Source organism: Centroberyx gerrardi, chromosome 20, assembly GCF_048128805.1.
Source record: "Centroberyx gerrardi isolate f3 chromosome 20, fCenGer3.hap1.cur.20231027, whole genome shotgun sequence".
NCBI lineage: Eukaryota > Metazoa > Chordata > Actinopteri > Beryciformes > Berycidae > Centroberyx > Centroberyx gerrardi.
The window spans coordinates 14,714,676-14,738,495 of record NC_136016.1 but is presented as its reverse complement, the minus strand read 5'-3'; the positions used below and the strand labels follow the sequence as shown (position 1 = coordinate 14,738,495).

Here is a 23,820-nt window from a genome sequence, read left to right as displayed (position 1 = left end):
GGTGGGGATGGGGGGGGATGGTGGGGGTAGTGAGAGGTAAACTAAGTACACTGCCAAGCCTGATAAACAACATCAGGGTGAGATCTTGAAAGTACATCTCTGCAAATACCAGATGCTGTGTATTTTTCAACTTGCGTTTCAGAGCAGAATATACTGGATCAGACGGTGCGGTGGCCTGAGAAAGAAAATCACTCACTTGATAAATCCTTTTCCTTTCCACTTTGCGCTTCCCTAAAATCTGAAACTGTCTCCCGTTCAGATCAACTGAAATTACTGAAAGGCTTTAATCATATACCAATTTATGAAGTGTTAAAGTCAACCAGATCCTGAAAGTAAAAATCGATGAATGTCTGTTTAAAGATTCACTCTAGGCCTGAATGTCAGAGGAGTCATTCATTACAGTGAACAGCACATCAACTCTCAGGCTGAGTGACTGTTTTGTTTTAGTAAATGCTCATCAGTTTTCATCCATGACGTCAATGATAAGGGATATTTCCAGTCATATTACTCACTTGTCTTTTGTTTTTCCACAATCTCCAGAATAGACTGGACAATGTGACACAATGGAAACCTGACACTTTACTCATGTATCTGCGAGAACAATGACTGCCACAGCTGTGAATAAGATTGTGTGTGCATATGTGTGTGTTTTTTCTTCACTCCTGTCTTACCAGGCAACGCGTGGCACTCCGACTGGTTTTGGTCCCACTGACAGTTGAGATTGAGCGAGCAGCTCTTGCAGTTAGCCAGCTTGCTGCACACCTGCTCATTCCGCACTGGACACTTAGTGAAGTTCTTCACGTTCTGCAGCAGGACAGGAGGGAACGGAAGAGGAGAGGAGCGGGGTAAAAGACGACGAGATCAAAGATAGAACAGGAAACGGAAACCAAACCTGTCTTTCTGAATCATGGGATGGATCCCATTACATGCCTCTGGCCAAGTAGTGGTTTTCCTGACCACTTACCATGTAAAATCTAAAATTTGTGTGTGTTGGGAGGGACTGCACAGAGACCAGAAGTGCTCTGGCGCCCTCTGCTGGACCACTCACAGAGGTGCAGTTGCTGGAGGCAGAGATGCACTTCTTGTCGTCACACCACTGGCACCCGTTGGTGTTGGCCGTACAGCTGGCACAGTCTGAGAAACGGAAGCACCGCTCATCCACCGTGACTAACGAAGAAATGAGAAAAGGCACAAGGAAGCAAATGAGTGAAAGTGTTCATTCATTCTCAAAAATCAAGACCTTAAAACCCCCAGTACAAATGTTCTTTTCAGAGTATATAAATTCTAGCCGTTTAGACAAAGATTCCTGTAGTGTAGGATAGTAAATCATTTCTTTGTAACTCTCAGTTTGCACTGTAACTTAAAATATAGAGCAGACAGACAAGGTTCCTTGTTCCTGTATGGTGCTTTTTTTTTTACTTGGATTGGTGACAGCTTTGACTTGGGGAAAGGAAATCTTGTTGGCATCATTAGGAGTTTAGTGTCCACAGTTGGTGCATTAGTTAATGCTAAAATTACACTGACAGTCATTTTGAATAGTTGAGAGACTAAATTCCATATATTGTCGCTGAGGGAGGAGTGAAAATAACTTAAATCTTCTGTATAAAATGTGGACCACCAGTCATCTTTTGGCAGAGTTGGAGGAACGAATGCAAATCAGAAATCAAAACCAAGCCTATTTCCAATACTCTATCAATACCAGCTTTGTTGCCATTTCAGTAAAGAAAAACTCCTTGGGGAGAAAAGAACAGATTGTGCTTTTCCAAAAATACATGAGTCCTGGTTCTCTCTCTCTCTCTCTCTCTCACCAGCTTTAGCGGGACAGAAGGGGGCAGGAATGAGGCTGCCATTAGCCATGCTGGGTTCCCAGGGGAGACAGCGGCCCTTGCTCCAGATGCAGCGGACCCCCTGCCCGGCCTTCACACACCCCTCCTCTGCCAGGAAGGCCTGGCAGCTGGGGGGTCGGTAGACAAGCACATCATTGAGCAGCACGCTGGAGAAGCCCCCGAACACATACATGGACCTGACAGAGAAAGAGGGGAAACATTAAGGAACAAGATGGAAATAAGCTCGACAGGTCTGTTATGTTATCTTTTATAGTTTTGAAAGAAAAGTGCATCCTGTCTGGTCACCAGTATGGAATAATATGATTGTTAAAACTTGCTAAAACTATATGTTTTGAAAAGCAGGAAATCACTCCAGTAATATTGATTCAATATTGACTCAAAGGCAACTAAAGTGATGTGGAGGCCTTGTTTGAAAAGCTGCCACAAGTTAAATAAACTGAAACTGTACAAACATGATTACATTCTCATTGCTCAGATAGTGATGATTTTTTTCTAACCAGTATTTTTTTTTTTTTTTGATTCCAAGCCAGTCAAATATTGCCTTCACCAGCTAGAATTGCAAATGGGGGCTAATAGAGAAATTATTGAAATGGCAGCGAACTAGCCCTGCTGATTAAGTGCTCCAAATTAGGGATGCACCAATGCGGAAAACCCAATACCACGAGCCATGTATAACATGTCAGAAATCAAAGCAGTTTTCTAATGGTGAAAAATGGTGAAATGGTGACAAAAGTAACAAGTGGCTATCAGCAGTGAAAAGGTTCCATTGCTGTTTGTGAAGAGAAAAACAAGCTCCTCTGTGATTAGGAATTATAAAAAGCTTACTATCTGTCACTAAGGCACATTCTTCAAAAAGGTGTGCATACAGTATTTATTCACTATCTGTTCAGAGGTTAACCTTCAACAGATTATGAGGTGCATGGGTTAGGCCTCATCCAGGACCAAAAAGCAAGCAGTCATCTCCACTGGGAGAAATGTCTATAAAAAGACTGAAACCTGGCCGTAGATTCAGGCTTCAAAGCTGAATCACTGTGGAAGCAGCTGTCCAGCACATCTTAGTCTTAGTGCAGATTCTACAGGCCAGACTCACCCGTTGCTGACCACAGCAGAGTGACCGAAGCGGTTGACGTCCCTGTGCAGGTCCGGCTTGGGCAGGAGCCTCCACTCATCACAGGCTGGGTAAGAGAGGAGACAGTATTTAGAGGGGGAACTGTCTGAATGTACGTCTAGCAGTGCCACCCTTGCGCTGTGTGCGGTCATGTATGTCCTTGTACAACATAAAAAAGTACAAGTCTGATCTTTTCACCATGTCATACTCCTTGTACAGTTATCGGATCTGTTGATAATAAAGTGACTCATTCTGAGGATATGGATTATATTGAAACATAAGAGGGCGGAAAAGCAAAGCATTTGATGATAGCTTTCTGATATGTTAATTTAATTCTAGCCCTATAAGTCTTCATGTTTGTCATTTAAAGCCCTGCTCCAGTGACCTCAGAAACTATTTGAAATATTCAACATATATAACAAAACTTGAAGGCATATCACTGGTTTACAAAGTAAACTAGGAGGGAGTAACAACTAATTCCCGCCAATTAAAAAAGCTCTCCATCCCTTTCCCAATTCCCCTGTGGCATACTTCAACCTAATTTAGATCTTGACTAGTGGAAGTAATATCATGTATTAGAGGCCATGTTTTCAGTAGAGTGTAAACGTTTCAACGGGATGATGAGAGTGACTAGAGGGGGCCTTTAACAAGCATACGCAACTTGGCAATAGCAACACTGCAGAGGTCACCATTCAACTGACAGCATCATATGTCAACCGCAATGGGAGCAGGCCCTACCAATGTCATAGGCGAGGAAGTCGGCGGAGAAGCACTTGGCCCCGTTGCTAAGCGACGTGTCGTTGTGTGTGTTGCCGCCGAAGATGAGCAGGGTGCCGCTGAGGAGCACAGCTGAGTGCAGGTATCGGGGAAAACCGCTCTCTCTCAGGATGAACCTGGGATACATGCATGCAAAGTGTGTCAAAGCATACAGCAGCATCTCAAATGTGCACATAATGAAAAAGGATGTGTAGTATGTGTAAGTGTGTGTGTGTGTTGGCTCACCACGTCCGCGTGTTAACCTCATAGCGGTAGAGGTCGTCGACGAGGCCGTATTTGTTGGCCGGCAGGGCCTTGTAGCCGCCGTGGATGTACACACTGCTACTGGCACTGTCAAAAGTGCTGCTGTGGCCATAACCGCCCTGGGGGACCGCTCCTTTGGTCTCAGGCACCAGCCACGTGTTGGACCCTGACAGGGGAGAACAACACACAGCTTTTTACACAGCACAACAGATATCTTTCAAATCCTTCAAATGTTTTATCCACACAAATAATACAATCAAATGATAGAAACATTTTTATCTTCCTTGAATTTGATCTGATTTGATCTGATTTGAGTAAGAACATTTAACGCTGCAGTAGGCTAGATTTATATGTAAAAATACAGCCATTTTAATCAGCCTAAATAACAAAGTGAGGCTGCAACAGAGAAGAGCATCCCATCCCCTCTAATTGATTGAATCGTAACTTAAGAGCGAAATACAAACTGTCTCCGGAACAGCAGTGAGCGAGCGCTCCGTCCAGAGAAAGCTGGACTGACCAATGTGATATCTTTTTGCCTCTCTTGTCCCTTGGATATTATTTGTATAAAACAATCACAGACTGGCTGTGCTTGAAAACATGAGCGTGCCGTGTGCAGTTTACTGACAACACTTAACATGATTTCTGGTATTGAATCAAATAGTTTGCACTCACTGCCATTTGGAGCCACCGATGTGCAAAGCTGCCCAGTGCAGCTTTAACATTGAGCTCCCTGCATTTAAAACCCTTTAGTGGGTAATATCTAAAGAGCTAGTCTTGTCAACCTTTGTTAATTGATGAAGGCAAATTTGATGGAAAAAAGATTACTAGCAATTGAAGCTGCCTGGAAAAGGCTGTTATTCCCTTTAATAAACACTGGGTGGCAGTGCTGCACACTCAAAATGTGTGATGCCAGAAATTATTCAGATGTTGAGTAGTTGGTGAGTGTTTTAAGTGTTTTATTCAAGCCAGCCTCTCTTTATATTTCTATGATGAACACTTTTTTAAATTTTTTCCACTAAAAAACTGATCATGGAACAATTACACATTTAAGGCAGCTGGTGGTACCTACAAGTATGAAAGATGAAAGCCAGCATGCTGTGCTGAAATCTCAAGACAGAAACTTATTCCCCACAATTGTCACGTGGAGAGAGAGACACAGAGATAGAGAGTTGATAGAGAGAGAAACAGAAACAGGCTGAAATGTTAAATGTCCAGGTGTCTCTTATCAGTGTCCCACCAGCCGTGACTCACTCAGGTTGTACTCCTGCACATTGCTGACATAGCTGTAGATGGGGGAGTAGCCGAAGATGACCACCATGACGGCCTCGCCGCTGTCCAGCAGGGCGCAGTGGGCCGAGTGGCCCTCCACGGCGTAGATCTGGGCCTGGGCCGGGGGGCCGATCACAGGGCTTCTCCTCTGCCACGTCCGACCGGGCACACTGAACACCCACAGCTCATCCGTCACGTTCCCCGAGCCAGCCTCCAGTTTCCCGCCAAACATGTAGATATCATCCTGGGGGGGGAGAGGAGGGATTCACCTCAGTATGTTTTGGAATGCAACCGCTTCAAGCCAGCATGCACAAGAGCTGATGCACGGCGCAATAAAACAGGTACAAAGTAAGGCTACGTCAAAATATAGTGATACAAACTGGAGCCTTCAAATGAAAAAAGCTCCAAAACAAAAGTGAGAGAACTGTGAGAGAATTACACATCCAAATCATCGGAATCTGAATTATATGAATGCTTGGATATCTACTTATGAGTAGGTGTAACAATTTGTCTTGTGTACACTAGTGTCAGGTAAACAAGTCACACGGGAGTGTGACTTGACAAAAACTAACAGAAAATGGCATTGTGAATTCATCAGGGCAAGCACAGCCCTCGAGTTGCCACTTAAATAGCCAACAAGTTTTATCATCTTCTTAAAATGGGAAAACCACAGATTTTCAATATTAAAAGTGACTTCTTACATTTCGGGAGATGTGGTCATAAGAAAAATGAAAACTTTGTCCCTCAGCTCTGTGCTTGATAATCTATGACAGGATTCTGCTATTAAAAGCAAAAACATAGTTGTGGTTTCCTAGATTCTCGATGTACCCCGAGCGGTCGGGGCTGTATCTGAGTGTCTGTTTACCTGGTATGCAGCGAGCGAGTGGCCATATCTTGGCAGAGGGCCACTGTTGATGGGAACTGTGTTCCAGATGCCACTCTCCAGGTTGTAGCTGTTGAGCAAAGCAACACAACGTTACATTTCATCTACACACACACATATACACACAAGCCATGATAATACATACAGAATGCAAAACAGTATCTATTACCTGCATACTAAAAACACTGCATACATTTCATTTCCTGCACATTTTAATGCAGGCCACTGTCTGAATTCACATTAAGAGATTATTTCCCCATGATCGGTTGATTTAATCAAGGCATACTGGTCTGATCTCCTTTGTTCATGCCCTTCCCACCATAGGAACCACTTCAGTCTTTCATTACTTTTCTTAAGCTAGAGAGTTTGCACAACATTGATGAACAAGGGCAAATGAAAGTTTGTAGGCTAATGTTATATTGGCTTTGTTATAAAACAGGCCACACACTCAAGTCATCACAGATTGGTAAATATATACAGCATGAGTTGGCTTAATGTGGAGCCCAGGATCATTTTTCCGGAGTCGGAGCACCTGGTGGTGCACCAAGACACGGGGCAGATGGAGAGAGCTGGAGCGAGCAGTTAAGAGGGAGAATTGTCACATTGAGCCTGGAAATTACTCAGTAGAGTGGCTGAACTTGAAATAAGCAGAAGTCATCCACTGAGTCATCTAAGCATAATAATCTAATCATCTAAATTTACAAATTTAGCTCAGTGAATGAACCACGTATGCGTGCCACAGAGCAAACCATTCAAACCAAACTTCCACTCTTGCCAGTTTCGAGAGAGGAGTAGCTCGCCCTAAGGCTGGGCTGAGACTTCCTCCAGAGATCGTCTGGGTTGATGTTAAGCCAAGAAGCCACCAGCTTTTCTGCACATCTTCCTTTAATAATTCTTGCTTGGATATCTATATAAGAATTCAGTATAAGGGCATGGACATGACAAATTCAGAGACCAGGACTTTAAAGGGGGGGGGGGGGGGGAATCAACACAAGCTGCATATAAATGGCAAGCTAGGTGTTATTCTTGGCCAAAGGGCAAATACTCCCCTCTGTCATCATAGAACAGTTTTTTTTTTTACTTTTAAGGTCCAGGCTGAACGGAAATCGCTCCAATGTACAACGGAGATATTCTCAACAAACAAACAAAATAAGATTATTTGGCTGTTTTCTCCTTGAAATACACAGTATAATTTGCCATTTCTTCCAAAAGAATGATTATATTATGTATGAAAATTACTATGGTATGGTAATTATTTTATCTGAGTGTCAGGTCTATAAATAAGACAGCAAGCTACAAAACTAACAAAACCACAAATTCAAGCTTGCTAAAATTATTCAAAAAACAATGCTGTATTATAAAAAAAAAATATATATATATATATATTGTACAATAAAAAGATGCACTGTTTTCTTCCAAGAGGACATTATACACGTGTTCTGCAGGACTCATTGAATAATAACTATTATGATATATAGCCTACGCCTACGCCGTTACACCTGAGATTATGGGACATGTCATGTTGTGGGCTTACTTGAGAATCATCTGGAAGGAGCTGTAGTTGAAGGTGTATCCGCCCACCACCCACATGACCTTCTCCTGCACCACGGCCTTATGGGAAGCTCGAGCGAGTGAGGTCCCGAAGGGCTTGACGCTGGGCAGGACCCAGAACGACTCAGTGGAAGGTACAGTCAGAGAGCAGTCTGGGCCTGCGGAGAGAGAACAGAAAAAGGGGGGAAAAAAAACACTATTACCTCAAGTTCATTCCTCAACATTTCCAAGACAAAGAGGAGTATAAACCTCTTCCTGGCACGAGGAGTAGGAGTTACAGTTTTCAAATAATGGATCTATTATTTTGGGATGGAATTCTTCAACTATGCTTTTTAATATCTGACTAGTATTTTCACACGCACTACTCACTGAAAGCAAACACGCTGCTTTTGCAACCAAAACATAAAAGCACGACCACTAAGTGAACATGACAGGTTGGGAGGTGTGAATGTGTTTAAGTGTTTTAACGGGGGCTGTGCTGAAAAAGAGCGCGCCTCTGCTAATGATTCTGTCAAGTTTCATCACACAAAAACATTTGCTGTGCTCCAGCTGGAGGCCCATTATACTGCACTGTCACAGAGCTTATCGACCTGTCACCACTCACCACTCTGACACGACGCAACACAGCTGTTCACACTCGTCCGCTAACAGATTCTTCATTACACCTTACTAAACAGTCTTCCCGAAACACACACCTGGGAGAAGCTGCAGCAGTTTACAGCCTAGTTGGGATTTCCTGCATATGCATGCTAGGAATGATTCATTAATCACGAATCAGCCAGATGGTGGCGCTATAGCAACGCCAATCACTCCTGAATCACATGCCGTAGAATCAAAGATCATATTACTTGGCTCAGCATTTTTTAAAGACTAACTTGCAACTCCTTTAACATTTTCAACGCTTATATTAAAAATTATTTTTGCAGAAATGTATTAATATAGGACCCACATTTCTAACAAGGTTAGAGCCAGTATTTCTTCCCGAGTATCTGTATTTCTCCTGGGCTGAGATCAGCGGAGTCTGACAACACATACTCGGGGATCTGAACGCTGCCAAACATCTGCTGGGCAGAGACGGAGCTCCCCTCCTACCTTGCCAACTGTCGTTGCAGACACACAGCTTCTCCCCGGTGAGGTCGCAGTAGCCGTGGTCGGGGCTGCCGCAGTTGTTCCTGCAGTAGGGGATGTCGCAGGCCTCGCCCTTCCAGTACTTGTCACACTCGCAGTACACTCGGCTAGCGATGGAGTTCCCGGTGGTGCACTTCCCGTGGCCCGAGCAGTTATTGGGGCAAGAGTTGATCCTGAACAGACAGAAGTATTCATTCATTCACCGCTATTCCTTCAGCCGTTATCAGGCGCTCGGGAGCACCTCTAAAAGAGCTGAGCCCGGCGTAAGTCAGTGCATGAATTCAATATTTTGTTCAACAATTCTCTTCGTTACAAAAACACTGCGCTACCACGGCACTTTGGTGTTAACAGGTGGAGTTATTAAACCCAGCGCAGTTTCACTCACTCCAATAATGCATACCCCGCCCCCCCTCCACCCTCCACCTGAGCACCTATAAAGCGCTGGCGCACTTGTTTTTGTCATCATCTATTATTGATGTTCATCAGGAATGTTTTCAGAGCTCACTAACGGCAATCAGCAGTACATCTGTTACCTATTCCTCATCCTTATCCTTATCCTCAAATTATACTGGAAAACGCTGTCTAGTGCATTGCCAAAAGTTATGTTAAAGAGGATGTAATGATACTGGTAAATGAGAAAACGACGGTGACTTAATTGCAATAATTTTCCATGAGGTTTAACCTCAGGACTGAGGGAGACTGATGAGCAACATTTAGCATTAGGTCAAGGTTAGGGAAATAAAAGGATTATTAATAGATGCTCACAGAACAAATAATGGACGATTACAAAAGCAGATAACCCAAACTGGCCGTTAACAGTGATTGCTTTTGTGTGCACATAAAGGGGATAGTTCAGTTTTTTAACAAGCCCATCATACTTATAATAAACTGTGAGTAGTCCATCCAAAAAGCACTTGTACCGGTGTTATTTTTGCTGAGATGTGGGACGCAATAGATGTTACCATACATTACCAGTGCTAGAAGAAGCAAATGGAGCTGAAAACCAATTCTCTAAACCTATGATAAATTAGATAGGCTCATTGAAATCCTGATCTATATCTTTAAGAATGAGTGAAAACATGAGTACCTTTGGCATACTGCTAGAACATTGCATGCACACCACAAGGTTAGGCACCAGATACTAAAAAAATATATTCGTATATTTTCGTTATGTTTTATGTTATGTTTTGTTGTCAGCTTGAGTAATCGTATAGCCTGGATACTTACGAGTAAAAAATCTCAAATCCTGTCAGGTTGTAGGCAGCATCGCTGAAAAAATGTAGTAGTGCGTAGCCTGAGGTCGTCTCAACCTCAGGAACCGTCTCATTTCCCCTGACCTCTGGCACTATGAGACCGCTGGAGAGAAAAGGAGAAATTAGGAATGTCCCTGTATCACTTTTTCACAAACCATACCAACTATGAGTAATAAACCCAAGACAATCAGCCACTGCCAAGCTGCAATCCACCCATAACTTTTAGTGAACAATATGGACTTAGATTTGAGATGGAATCCATTCTTCTCCAATAGAGTTATAACATCCGTGTGTGTGAAAGGCAAAAAATCAAGTTGCTTTGTTTGATTTTTGCTGTTACACATGGCTTTTGGTATATTTGCATAGCTGATCTTGATCTGAATGATTCAATAATGAAATGGTTTTTACTGATATTGATTATCAGTCAGTGTAATAAAGTAATACATTTTGACCTCCAATTTGTGTCACCACAGTAAGACGTGGGCACCGATGATGCAAGACCCTGTTATAGTATTTCACCCATAGAGATATAACACATCTGTTATATCTACACGTGTTATATCTCTATGATTTCACCTGCCTATATTTAGAACCGAGCCAACATAAATAATTCACTCTCTCCATTTTTAGTTACTCACCTGAAAACAGCAACCAGAGGGGCATATATAGAGTCTCCATCGTAGACGTACATATGGTCCCAACTACATTCTGTGGCAAAGTGGTTAAATCTTAACCGAAGAACTGCATTTGGACTGCAGGAGGAAGAAACCAAGAGGGAAATAAATTAGTTATGAACTGGATTCTTTGGTCCCTTACTATTAATTTAAGGCGGTGGTTCACAAACATTTCCACATCAGGGATCCCTAAATAGACAGGCATTACACAACAGACTGTCATCAGGTTTTGGCCGTCTGATATGTTTCAGTACAGAAAACTGAAGTTTCTTTACACATGATGTGGGCATGCAGTGGCTTCAAGACAATATGACTGCATTTTGGTGGATAAATTAAACCTCTAATATGCGTACGTAATCTATCAGTCTTAATCAATTGGGCAAAAGAAAGGCAATTGTCAAAAACAAAGTCATCTCACACTGTGCAGCTGGGGTTTTACACATCTTCTGAATGCTAAATGATCCCACCAGACACAAGATAAATCAAACCCGTGTGTTTCTCTCTCCTTTCCTTTAGAAATTTGCCAAATCATTTGATTTTGTTTTGTTTTGGGTTTTTTTGCAATTTTGTGATTCACTTTTCTAGAATTGGGACTTTCCTGATTCTTTAAACAAAAACTTATGCAGATGTATGATGGATGCTATTCAAATGCATCACATTTTTTGGAATATTTCACACCTCCAGCCAAGGCAAAATTCTGTAATGCAGTTGGCCATCTTGGAGAATCACAAATGATATAACATTATTTGATAACTTTAACTGAAGCTTGAACTAGGCTTTGTGAAGGAACCTTTGAATATTTGTTTCACATTACATTTTTCAAATAAAATACCCCAGTACAACTGGATCCTTGTTTAGATACCTATGGGCAATGTACCTGAATTTAGTGGCACAGAGAGCTCTTTGGTTTCTGTGTGACAACATCTCTGGATTTTTGAGAGCAATACAGCTTTTTAGTGACTCTGCAATTACAATTAATCAGGATAGCAGACTCGCCTTCCATTTCCATCCTGGTAAATAAGCTTTCCAGCTGAATAGCTCTGTCCTCCCAGTGACCTTGGTTGTCATGAGGACTGAAAAAAGCGCTAGTATTAGAAGAGATCAATTAAGGTTGAGGTCTTTACACAGATGGCCCAGGGATTTGACACATACCTTTCTCAGCACAATTGTTGATTAAAACATACTTCTAGCCATTGTTTGGATTTGGAGGACAAGTGAACTTTGTTGTGTCAGGTTTTTATTTATTTTTTCCCTTAAGTGATGGAGAATAAAAAAAAAATCTCACAAAGCACATTTACCGATGGGATTAATTTTACACCTTTTATAATCTCACAATGAAGCTGAACCATTTACCATTGGAAACATTTTTTAATTAATTTGGTATTCAAACCCCAGCTCAACGGACAAACATCCTGAACCTTCAAATAGTTATGCTGTGCCAGCAACAAGAGTGCACCATCTTCAACAGAGAGGCCGATCGGCTTGATTAAATTACATTAATCAGTTTACACTGCACAATTAAATTTGACTGTGCATGCTCAGCTTCGGCCTACAGTACATACCAATTTAAAAAGAAAAAAGTACTTACTAGCCCTCAATAAGCCAGGTGCACTTCGTTTTGTACTTGTAGTTGATAGGACCATCGGTGAGGTATCCTGAGGGCTCCGTCAACCTGAAAGATCACAGAAGTCAGCATGGTCAGCTCAGTAATATATTACCTCAAGCAGAATGTGTAGTCAAATGGTTGTAAATGTAAATAAACCGATGTTTAAATTGAAACAAGGCTTCCTTCAACTGACTGTTCATGGATCAGTGTTTCATTTTTGTGACTGAGTTTCTGAGTGCCACCGGGAATGCCATGCAAAGATTAAGAATTAACAGCTCAACTCAATTATATCTCATCGGTGCCAATGCTATCTAGTTTTTAACCCTCAAACTAGTCAACGTTTCTACAGAAATCTTTGCCTACAAATTAATCCACTATATTGTATCAATTCTTCAGCAAGGTTTGATCTAGGCCCCACCATTCCATCAATAACCCCCTCAAAAATACAAAATGTCCTGCTGGAATTTGGTCATTGCAGCCAATTGGCCCCCTTAAAACCATGGGCAACATTAACTACAATATACATTGCACTGAGCATCAGTGGAGCCAGGCCAAAGGTGCCACACTCCACCGTGGAGTGTCATATTGAATCCAAGGAACATCACAATGCACTTGTTGAACTGGACAGTGAGAGGATGGTCAACACTACAGAGGACCACGAACAATACGATCACTCAATATTGCGAATGCTGAAGTGTTCGCATGGAGCGCTGGAGCCAACGGTCTACTAGGGACATGGATGATTTTGGTGCTATACCTTATTTTTAAAAGAGAGAACTGATCCTGCCATTATTAACACAATGCCGGAAACTAGTAAGAGCCAGCTCAGAGACATGCTCAGCAAGGATGATGCTCACTCAGAGAGGTTCAAGCAAGAAAAAGGAGTTCATGCGTGAGTGCAAACGAGTCCATGTGACAGATATGCAGAAATGCACGAAGAAAGAAGATCACCTCTGTGAAGACTGCCTTGATAAAGAACATGTTAGAACTAGGGAGGAGATTCGCAAAATAGGCCACAGACCTCATTTCAGCATTTTCCGTGCTGGCACTTGCCAAGGTTCACCACTTTTCAGAAGAGTTTGGGCGCTATGGTAATGTCTAGATAGATTTCCTCATAGAACGATAAGGAACTGTTGACTGAGCTCTTACTAGTTCCTAGGAAACCAAAACTGAGTGACTCTGTCTAAAGAGAATTGTGAAACAGATAAGCAGCCCACTGGCTCACAAAACTTTCATACTGCCACATATCAGCACTGCAAGGAGACTTTTCCAAATGTATGTTGGCCTCTGTTGCTCTGGTACTCCTGGTACACACTGCAGATGTGAATATATATATATATTGTATGACATGGATTCTTTCAGAAATATTTCACGAAATAAAGATAAGTCTTTAGAACTAGTAGAGTAGAGTCTCTAGAGTAGTAGGAGGTCACTTTAACTCAAATCATCCTAATTCAAACCCTGGTTCGGGCCTGAAAGTCCATGAATTTTCTAGGTATTTCGATTTGGACAGAGGACTGAACTTGAATTTCTTATAGAGGAACACCGTTTTCCTGCGCTTTTACTGCTTTTTTATGTTCCTGATAACATAATTTGAGAAAGCCATTTGAAGTTCAGCAAAAGTCAACCCTCTCCCATGAAACAGAATGCATTGCTAGAAACTCAAAGAGAACAGTGTTGACGTGACCCAAATGAAAATAGTGGGTATCATACCCACTGATACCCACTATTTTCATTTGGGTCACGTCAACACTGTTCTCTTTGAGTTTCTTGCAAATCCATACTATGAACTGAATGTTAAGGAATAAAGCTCTCGGTTAAGTGAAAAAAAATGAAAAAACACAAATTAGAGCTACACTTTCTTAAAGAATTTATGAAATATTTAAGCTTAAGAATTCAGGTATGCAGTCAGGTATGCAGTCAGCTTCTAGCATTTTTTTAAAGATTTTTCTTCAGTGGCACGCCTACTTTAAAAAAATATGCCATTACAGGAAAGAGTGGTGAGACATCTTGATGACACATCATGTGATCTTGAGATAAAACTAAGAGAGAGTCATGGGCCAATACTACAGATGCCAAAGTTTATACTGTTACTGGCAAAATGAATTCAACTAACATGGGCCTGTGATATGTCTATGCCACAGGTTGCAGCAACACTGAAACAACACAACTTGACTTGCCAGAGCCTACTAGACTTAGCTTTCATATAATCTAAGCATTCATGCATGGTATGCCGATGCCAGTTATTGTTAGTGAATCTTCAGTGCGTCCTATAGCAGAGACGAGAGAGTAGAGTACAGTTTTCTACAACACAATCAGTGGTGTCATACTGCTATGTAGCTCATTTGGAAATCAAACGGTAAAACGGTCACCATGTCTGTGATAGTAAAGGCCAACAGGAAGTTTTTCTGGGCTGAGACTGTGTTTTGTGGCTCAGAACTAACAGCACTAGTACAAAGCAAAGCTCATCAAGATCTGATCTGAAAACTCTGAACATTTTGTGCGTCTTCAAACAGCAGTTAGAGCAGCGTTCAATGGAACAGCTGTGTAACTTAACGACATCACAGATAAGAGGTGCCATTACCTAAGCTCTCTGGTTTCTAACTTTCAAAGAGACTTGAGTTACTTGTTGGCAAATTAATGATCTCATTCAAAATGCTTCATATGCTTTGAGGAATACAAGTTACCAAAAGCGTATTGCTTAATATTCCAAACATACAGTCCTTTAAAATTTTGTAAACAAAGGTCTAATATTAATCCACAGCAGGTTTTTCTTTCGTGCCAGCAATTATCTTGTTGGGACAGATTTTTTTAATGAGTACATCTCTTATCCTGGAACAAACACATCCCACTACAGTGTCACACTCTGCATTCAATTCCCTGGATTCAACATAAGAAGTCAATTACTGGCAGTCAGCCCAAGGTCAACCCCTACCAACCAAGAGATTCAATCAGCTTGCTTCTGAGAAGGTTCCTCTGCTACCTTTTGCCCACGTCTCAATTCTGATACTGGAAACTATTTTGAAGCAAGTATTCTTCACATGAAAGACCACAGCAGTGTCACAATGACAGATGACTTTTTAATGGACATTCATCACTGTCCCATATCGCCAGAAATTAAGAGTTGTATTACCCTCCACCCGCGAAACTGTGCGGTCACACTGATGTACACTTCCACAGAGAATGAATTGAAAATGATGGAGAGACAGAGTACCTAGAATGATTTTCTTGGCATAATGATACATTTTCTGCTTTGCTTCAGATCGTATCAGGGTAAAACTTATTCGGATGTCAAAGTTGGGACAAATATTGTATGAATCCACAAAATGAGTCTTTGTCAGTTGATTAGGTCCCTGCCTTACTTTTGCATGACATTGCAGACGAGAGCCTTGCTTCTCCGATTTCTAGCTTTGGAAGAGTTGCTGAAGTTCACAAATGTATCGGGCTCTCATGGGTCATCTGAGTAACACATGAATCGAATAGTATTCCCCTTTAAAGTCCATTAAGAGTGTCTTAGATGCACAATTATCTAGACAAGGTAATGGATTTAAGTAGGCCTATAGTGACAGGGGGAAGATGTCATGGATGTCATGCTACCCAGAAGAGATAAGGGAAAACTCAATGGGCCTTGTTTACAAAGCGCGCGTACGATCTGATTTTATCTTAAAGTGTACTTAGGGATGTTTCCACAAACATTTTCTCATTCATCTTTTTTGTTTTTTTTTGCTTGTTGTTGTTTGGTACGATCAAAATCTACCGTATGCACGTTTAGAAACATGCATGATATACTGAAGAGGTTTCTGCTTGGAAAGTTTTCTTTATACAAAGTCATATGTAGTTACAGACATCATATTAACAACAAAGCATGTGTCAACGCATTTATAAGCCTAAATAGGTTATGATAATAACCATATTAGCAAAGCTATATGAACAAAGTCATAGCCATAATAGGCAGTTCTATTCAACTGGATACACATTTAGCTGATTGATCAAAGTGATTCATTATGATATATAGACCCACAAGCGTGCAGCCAAACCCAACAATGGCAGACTTTGCTGTTATTGGAGCAGCCATTAGGTGAGAGTGTGTATAGGGACTGCTCAGATATCCGAGAGTTATGATGAATGGCTCATGATGCACTTTAAGACTACATAGGTCCAATTCTCCTGGATCTCTGCAACACCCTGGAACCACAACTGAGCAGGAAAACCCAGTCTGTCCCAGTCTGTCCTGCCCGCCACATGTGCAGCTGCTTTCTGCTCTCACCTTCCCAGCCACCGGGACGTTCCAGAGGGCGGATAGGTGACTGGGCCTGCATATCATACCCATCCGTCAGCCGCACCCTCCCACATGTGGTGGATGGTGTCATTAAGCTGTCACCATAATATATCAGATTCCTATATTCTGCAGTAGAACACACTCACATAAAAAGATTTCCATGCTATTGCTGGCCTGCCAAACACCATCAGAGCAAAAGACTGCACACAGGTGCACATCAAAACACCGTCTCCAAAAGTCTTTCCTTATTTCAACTGCAAATAACAACACTCCATAAACATGCAATTAATCTGTGATGCCAACCTAAACCTCCTATATGATTTCCCACTGGCCAATAGGGACCCACAACAGTGTGTGTGGCATGAGTCTTGACTTGGGTGCTTCTGGAAATGCATGGTGGCAAGTGACCTTTTCCACTGACTGAATGGAAGTTAAACCAAGCACTCTCACGACTTAACTAGTTTATCTTTAGGTGACAGGGGTTATGCCCCGAACACATGGCTGATGACAGCCCAGACGAACCCTCAGACCCCTCAGGAGCAATCATAATTATCATCATGCGCGCACTCGCTCCTCCACACAGCACACCACAGGTGTGCTGAAAAGCCGCTGGTCTGGATGAGCTTGGCCACTGCAGGCAGAAAGCTCCTGTCAAGAGCTACAGTCGAGATCAACAACATTATTATAAAGCCTATAAGGTCTGAGCTTACAGCATCTGATGGAGATGCTGCTTGAATTAAATCTGCGTCAAACTCTGCTGATGGCTGGATACCTGACAGCGTAGTCTCTTTTATTATTCCCCCAATAAACTGCTAATAAACTGCACCTATTTCAAGTTATATGCTTTTAGACTCTCATTTTAAACATATTAAACCATTTATTTATTATTTCAACCAAGGTGTGTGTGTCTGACAGCATTGACAGCATCAATAATTTCTTACCATGCTTTTTTTTCTCAGTTGCTGTCACTCCTCTGCTTACACTTGTAAAAACTGTATTTCTTTTCTCACTCACTCCCACACTCAAACACTTCTACATCATAATTTGAAGTTTTTCTTCTTGGGTCTCTTCACCATGGTTTCTCCACCTTTCCCTCAGTGCTTTCTATTTCCACACAACTCTTAAGTCAGCACACCTATTATAGAGTTGCCAGGGCAGCTACCTGTGCTAATCAATATCAACAGGAACAGGAACTGGCATTCATCATCAGATAAGCCTGAGGGCACACATAAAAATCAATGGGTTGCACATGTTTCATGAATCCAACATTGGTTTTCCATAGGCGCTTTTCTCAAGAACAAACGTATGCTGAATTTAATAAAAGTCATGTGAATGAGGCCCAACAATCGCCTAAAAGATCAGATTTAGAGCCAGGTCTAACAAACATCTACCTGTCAGCCGATGGGAAACTCCTCACAAATTGAACATCTCCATAAGAACCGTCACCCATTCCTTGTCAATGAAATGACATAGCAGACTGGAGTCTTGGTTCTCAGGTCCATGCTCACACATGCAGATTGGACAGTCCTAGACTACGGGAATAGCATTCATTCATTCATTCATCTCTCTCACACCCACACAGCCAAGAGAACATCACACCAAAGCCCATACAAAATCAGGCTATTTACTCTTAACAAAGATAGAGAGAGAACGACAGGCATGTGTCTCAGTTCATACCTGCGTCTCTGAGTACACAGACACAGACAAACTCCAGCTGGCTAATAGGGGACTGTGAGGAGCATCATGTAGGTAATGTGAGAAATTTTCACTGAGCTATTGCAACTTCCAGGTAACAAATATATGTTGAGCAATTCTAGATTATTCAAAATAACTCATGAGCTGTATCCTGTGCTAGTTTTCAACCAGACCATTCCCACGCAGAGTGTAGGGCACACAATACAAACCCATGGAAATAAACCCCTCTATTTCCTGAGTAGCAAGCTCAACAGGTCCATTGAGGCTCCTGATTCATTCAAGGATATAGTTTGGTTATGAGCAACACTAACTATAAATAAATCAAAGTGTTAACAGTACAATTCAGTCAGGTGTTTCCCAAAAAAAGCCTACTTTTTTTTTTATTATGGTTGCAACCCATCTCCCAAAAAGCCTCGGCACACACAGCTCTGTATGCACAGTGCCAATGATGTGTGCTGCTATTGCTGTGATGGAATAGAGCAAAATATGAGATAAACAAGATTCAAACTCTGTACTACTGGATCTAATGTGATCTCATGACCCACATCTGGGACGGCTTAGGAAAATTTGGAAGTGATACCACAACATGAGAACACTGAAAACAATGTAGACTCTGGGAGTAAATCACATGTTGGTCACTTTCTGGCACAAAAATACAACATGTCAGCAAAAGCTATAGTGCATGGCTACTTACTTGAACCTCCCTTGGCAGTGTTGGCACTGGTCTCCAACCCATCCTCGATCACAGATGCAGGATCCGTTGATACATTTTCCAGAGAGACAATTCTTGTCACACGGTTTCGCCGGGGAGGCGTGCGTGAAGAGTACAAAGTAAAACAACACGTAGACCACCAAGTATCTGTTGAAACCCCGCAGATCGTTGCGAGTGACTTGTCTGGGTCCAAATAGGAAGAGTTTTGTCTTACATTTTCCCCCAGGATCCATTTTTTTCCAGGTCGAACAAGCCGAGTCAAAGACCGGGGCCTTTAAGTCTGCTTTGGTAGAAGCCTAGGCTACTCAGGTTGTTTCAATTATCACAAAGATCCCTTCTGGAGCGAGTCCTGCATATTCTTTGAGTGTTATGCATACTCAAATTAAGGCTTGACTGAGCCTAATTTCAGAGCTTTGAGGAAAAATGGCAAAGAAAATGCAATGTTACGTGTTTTTAAAAGCTGCTTGGTTAACCGCATGCATAGATTTGGGAGTGGGAGGAATTCCCTTCACCCTACCTCTTGTTGGAAGAGCCTACCAAAAAAGCTGACCATCGATTAAAGCTATTGAAGTAACGCGTTGAATAGCACAACTGTTAAACAGATAAGATAAATACATAATTTGCTGGTCTATCTAGCCTATTTGCAGTTTGGCCTGTACTAGGTAATGTAACGTTACTGCATTGATTCAGGACCATTCTTTTCCAAACAGCATTTCAGCAGCCATTTTAACGCGTAAACAATCCTTCTGACTGAAAGAGGGAGATACACATGTGATAGTCCTTCCACAAGCCGCTACAATGCAACCAGATCTTGTCCACAGCAGAACAAAGGGGTTGTGGTGTTTGTAGCCCTGGACCCAGTGCGAAGGCTGCCGCAGTCAACATGGATGTGATGTGGGAACTGGTAGGCTATTCTTGCCGACTGGGGGGCATTGAGCAAACACTTGGAACTGTTGTTGATCCTATTGGCTTATTCCCACAGCAATCTGAACACGTTCAAACGTAGCCTTAATTGACGGCACTGTCTCGTGACGACTCCTTGTAATCCAATGAAAAAACACCGTTTTTGGTCTCTAAACATGGTAAGGATTGGTAGCGATGGATTTGCTAGCGCAGCGACACTAGACAGCTCCTCAGGTTGGAGAAAACTAAACACAGCCTGCGCATGCGTAGTGGAAACGGTCTATTTAAAGACACAGTGCCAAAATCGCACGGAATTATCCTATGCGGCATTTAAAAGCTCCCAGGGCAGGGGTTCCCAAACTTTTTCATGTCAAGGATCCCCAGGTAGATACGCATATTTGTCCCAAGGAACCCCATCTGAGAAGATTTTTGTTGTTAGACTTATTACAGAATTACATAACTGTCTGTAGCACTGGTGTGTAGCACTATAATGTGCCATGCAGGTGTTCAGTCCAACCAAACACGACGCCAGCAAATTTCAGAAATTAACCCCCCCCCCCCCCCCTTGAAATTGTGCTAATTAGTGAAATAAGCTGATGTAGTGTTTACTTGAAATGAAAATCTGCATACAGTTTATACTCTTGGCCCTCAGTGGCACATAATTGGACTCTACACTGCAGCTGGTGAGGTGACAGTAGATGACAGTGAAACCTACCAACAAAATAGTCATAGCTCTCATTGTGCTAACATCTAGGGAGTGCGATAATAGTGAAATTAAACTACACTACATCTTGCTAATGACCGCTTACAAACCCCAGAAAGACCCGTGTTGGTCCCCGAACCCCCTTGGGAACCACTGGCACTGGCACTTTATTTTTATGGCGCTTTTCAAAACATTGCTGCAAAGTGCTTTACAGACAATTAAACTATAACAAATGAAAACCAATGAGATGAACATAAATTTAAACATCAGCTTTCCAGGATTATAAAACAGGCAAATATAATGTGAAAAGATAGGTGAAAACAAATTATGGGCTGGTTTGATCACCTCTGGTTTTTAGCTAAGACTGAGGAATGGCCCAGAGGAGAGGGCTCTGCCTGAGGATTTCAATCTGCCTCCCATACTTTAGTCTGGACCTGTGCCACGGCTTGTCAGTTGAGACAAGAGAACAAGGTATTACAGCAATCAAGACAAGCCAATATAAATACATGTCTGTGTCTATCAGTGTCATTGGAAGACAAAAACAATCTAATTAATGCCTCTAAGCTTTTAGTAAGCTTTGCCGTATGTTGCTGAAGACCTGTTTGATATCTCATTATAATGCAACAACTAAGTTGTGATCCTGACACAAGGGGATTAAACATATTTACCATCATGTCTGCTGTCATCCTCCTTACAAGCCATCCATAGCGGACTGGAAACTCCAGGCTTGCTGTATTTCAAGATGTTTTCTGGGCACCAAAGTACTGTACATACACAAGCCGTGAGTCATCATTACACAGCTCAGTTCTTGCTGACAAAGTAAGTCTCAGCATTTATTTATTTATCTATTTATTTGTGTCTTTGTTGTTTAATAAGATTCTTTTTTTTTTGTGACCAAATTTTGGTTAATCCTTTTCTTTTTTTTACATTGGGTGGTTAGACCATATCAAACAATATAAAAGATAGACAAACATGTAGGGAAAGAATATATATATATATATCATATACACATACATACGTGCACACATACATACATATATATACACACATATATACACATACATATACGTACTAAGATTCATTTTATGGTATTTATTTTGATGTATGTATTTTACAAGTCGTATACACAAGTTGTCAGAAAGTGTAGAATTATGCAGAGACATAATGAAAGAATGAGTGTAGGAAAATGAACACAGGACAGGTTGAACTTCTGCAGTTGTCAGAGGCAGTACATCCATTGCTGGGTCAATTTGTTTAAGGAGATGATATTCTCTTCCCATGTGAGGTCCTGGGACAGTTTCCAGGAGATTTTAATAACTGCTGCTGATGGATGAAAAATCGATGTCAAGGTCAAAGAGTGGCAGGAGATGTTTACTGAAGTGTCTTTATCATTTCTGGGGTTTATGACTGTACAAATTCTCTCTGAAATAGGGGCTTATGGAAGTTTTTATTGGACTTTAATAACTGTAACCCACAGAAGACAATTCACACTTCCATAGGGGCTCATCATTGCTGGAGATGAGGCTTATCAGGGTGGTGCCAGCTGCTAACCTGAAGAGTTTGACGCACAGGTCTTTGGAGGAGCAGGCAGGTGTGTGGTGCAGCAAGGCTGAGGGGGAAGGGGATCTGAGATGTGGTGCTGTTTATGTGTGTCACAAAGTTGGTAGATGGAGCCGGGCATTTTCAGCTGGGTTAGTTTGAGTTGCCGATTATGTGAAGCTGAGATCAAATCCCAAAACAAAATCTTGGTATGATGTGTATGCGGTGGCATTGTGCTGTAGGATGAAGTGAAAGTTCATATATTTGTGTGTAGCCTTGTTTACTCTGTTGGCAAACTGAAGAGGGTAAAGCAGGTATTGGTGGTGGCTATGAGATAGTTAGGCACTCAAATGCCTAATGATGGAGGTCTTGAAACAGGAGGGGACAGGTACCTGAGTTCTGCTTCTGCACTTCAGCATCATAGATGATGTCAATGCATGATGAACTCATGTTAACAGATTACCTGTAAAAAGGAATTTTTAATAGCATGTAAGTCGTCTTTCAAGTAATTGAATCTTGAACGTAATATTCTTAATTCTTAATCAATAGATATCATTCTGTTGTGGATGGATACATGTCCAGCAATCACACAGTTTGCTTCCTGGAGAGACTTGATCATCCACTGTCAAAAGAAATGTTATAGGCAACCAGGCAGCACAAGCATCATTTTTCTGATAGAGGAAGAAAAGTAAAAGGTAGTAGTGGAGAAATTATTTTGGACGTTAGAGATTCACTCATAGTGAAGGAGGAGAAGAAAGGAGCAGTAGTGAAAACTTTCAGGATGCATCCTTTCTCCAATGAGAAAAAATGTTGTTTCCCAAGCTGCCCAAATGTCTACATTGATACCAGCAGATGGCAATGTTGTACAATGACTTGCTATATTGCCAGAAGCTTGGATGCACCTTTCTAATGCTCTGAGGGCAAAGACGGGTCAGTGGGGTGCACAGATTCCAGCACAGCTATATGAAAACTACAGAATTATATTCTTTAGCTCTGATGTGCAGGAATAATTGGCCAGAATAGTTACAGTTCTGGCTGTCCAAGTTTCATACTCCAATATATCCCAATTTACCCATCAAATATCCTTTGAATATGAAAGTCCTACCTCACTGATAAAATTCCACTTTACATTTGTGTGTGATGTAAGTAATTCATGGTAAGAATGTTAAATTGCAATGGATAAAGAGAAAAGGGAGGGAGGCATTTTTGCTTTAAAGACACATTCTGTGGACTGTAGCCAGAAGACTCCCACTACTCACCCTCCTCTTGTGCTTTAATAGTGAAGTCCTTTGTCATAACATCGTATGGAGGTGTCATTAACAAGATCATTTTCTTTGCTTACATACAGTAGGAACTTGCACATTTATTCATTCTTTAAAATTCTCTGTTATCATTCTTAAAACAAATTAGAGTTGTTTTGCATCACATCCAAATCATCAGAGTGGGGGCGGTGGGGGTTACATTAGACAAAATGTAACCTTAGTTAATCATTTACAGTTACAGTAAAAAAAAACACAGTAATCACATTGCTAATATACGGGAAGGGAAATGAAAAGACATTTATTGTGAGATTACAGATAACATACAGAAACACTTTAAATAAGGGTTGATAATGATTGTACATACACAGCATACACAGCTTATTTCCAT

The 23,820-nt window shown here is 41.5% G+C and overlaps 1 protein-coding gene across 2 annotated transcripts in view; it reads right to left on the bottom strand.

Moving 5' to 3' along the window:
• atrnl1b (attractin-like 1b) overlaps positions 1–20,149 on the bottom strand; it is a 91,876-nt gene extending 71,727 nt beyond the window's left edge. For both annotated transcript variants that reach the window (XM_071920302.2, XM_071920304.2), the window contains exons 1-14: positions 19,008–20,149; positions 12,322–12,405; positions 10,698–10,811; positions 10,034–10,162; positions 8,771–8,979; positions 7,662–7,836; positions 6,110–6,197; positions 5,227–5,488; positions 3,958–4,141; positions 3,694–3,848; positions 2,938–3,022; positions 1,809–2,023; positions 1,049–1,167; positions 672–804 (exon numbers count right to left, since the gene is read on the bottom strand). In XM_071920302.2, the coding sequence (XP_071776403.1) occupies positions 672–804; positions 1,049–1,167; positions 1,809–2,023; positions 2,938–3,022; positions 3,694–3,848; positions 3,958–4,141; positions 5,227–5,488; positions 6,110–6,197; positions 7,662–7,836; positions 8,771–8,979; positions 10,034–10,162; positions 10,698–10,811; positions 12,322–12,405; positions 19,008–19,258 (2,203 nt within the window). In that variant the 5' untranslated portion in view covers positions 19,259–20,149. The remainder of the gene's footprint in view (positions 1–671; positions 805–1,048; positions 1,168–1,808; positions 2,024–2,937; positions 3,023–3,693; positions 3,849–3,957; positions 4,142–5,226; positions 5,489–6,109; positions 6,198–7,661; positions 7,837–8,770; positions 8,980–10,033; positions 10,163–10,697; positions 10,812–12,321; positions 12,406–19,007) is intronic.
• Positions 20,150–23,820: the final 3,671 nt, after the last annotated feature.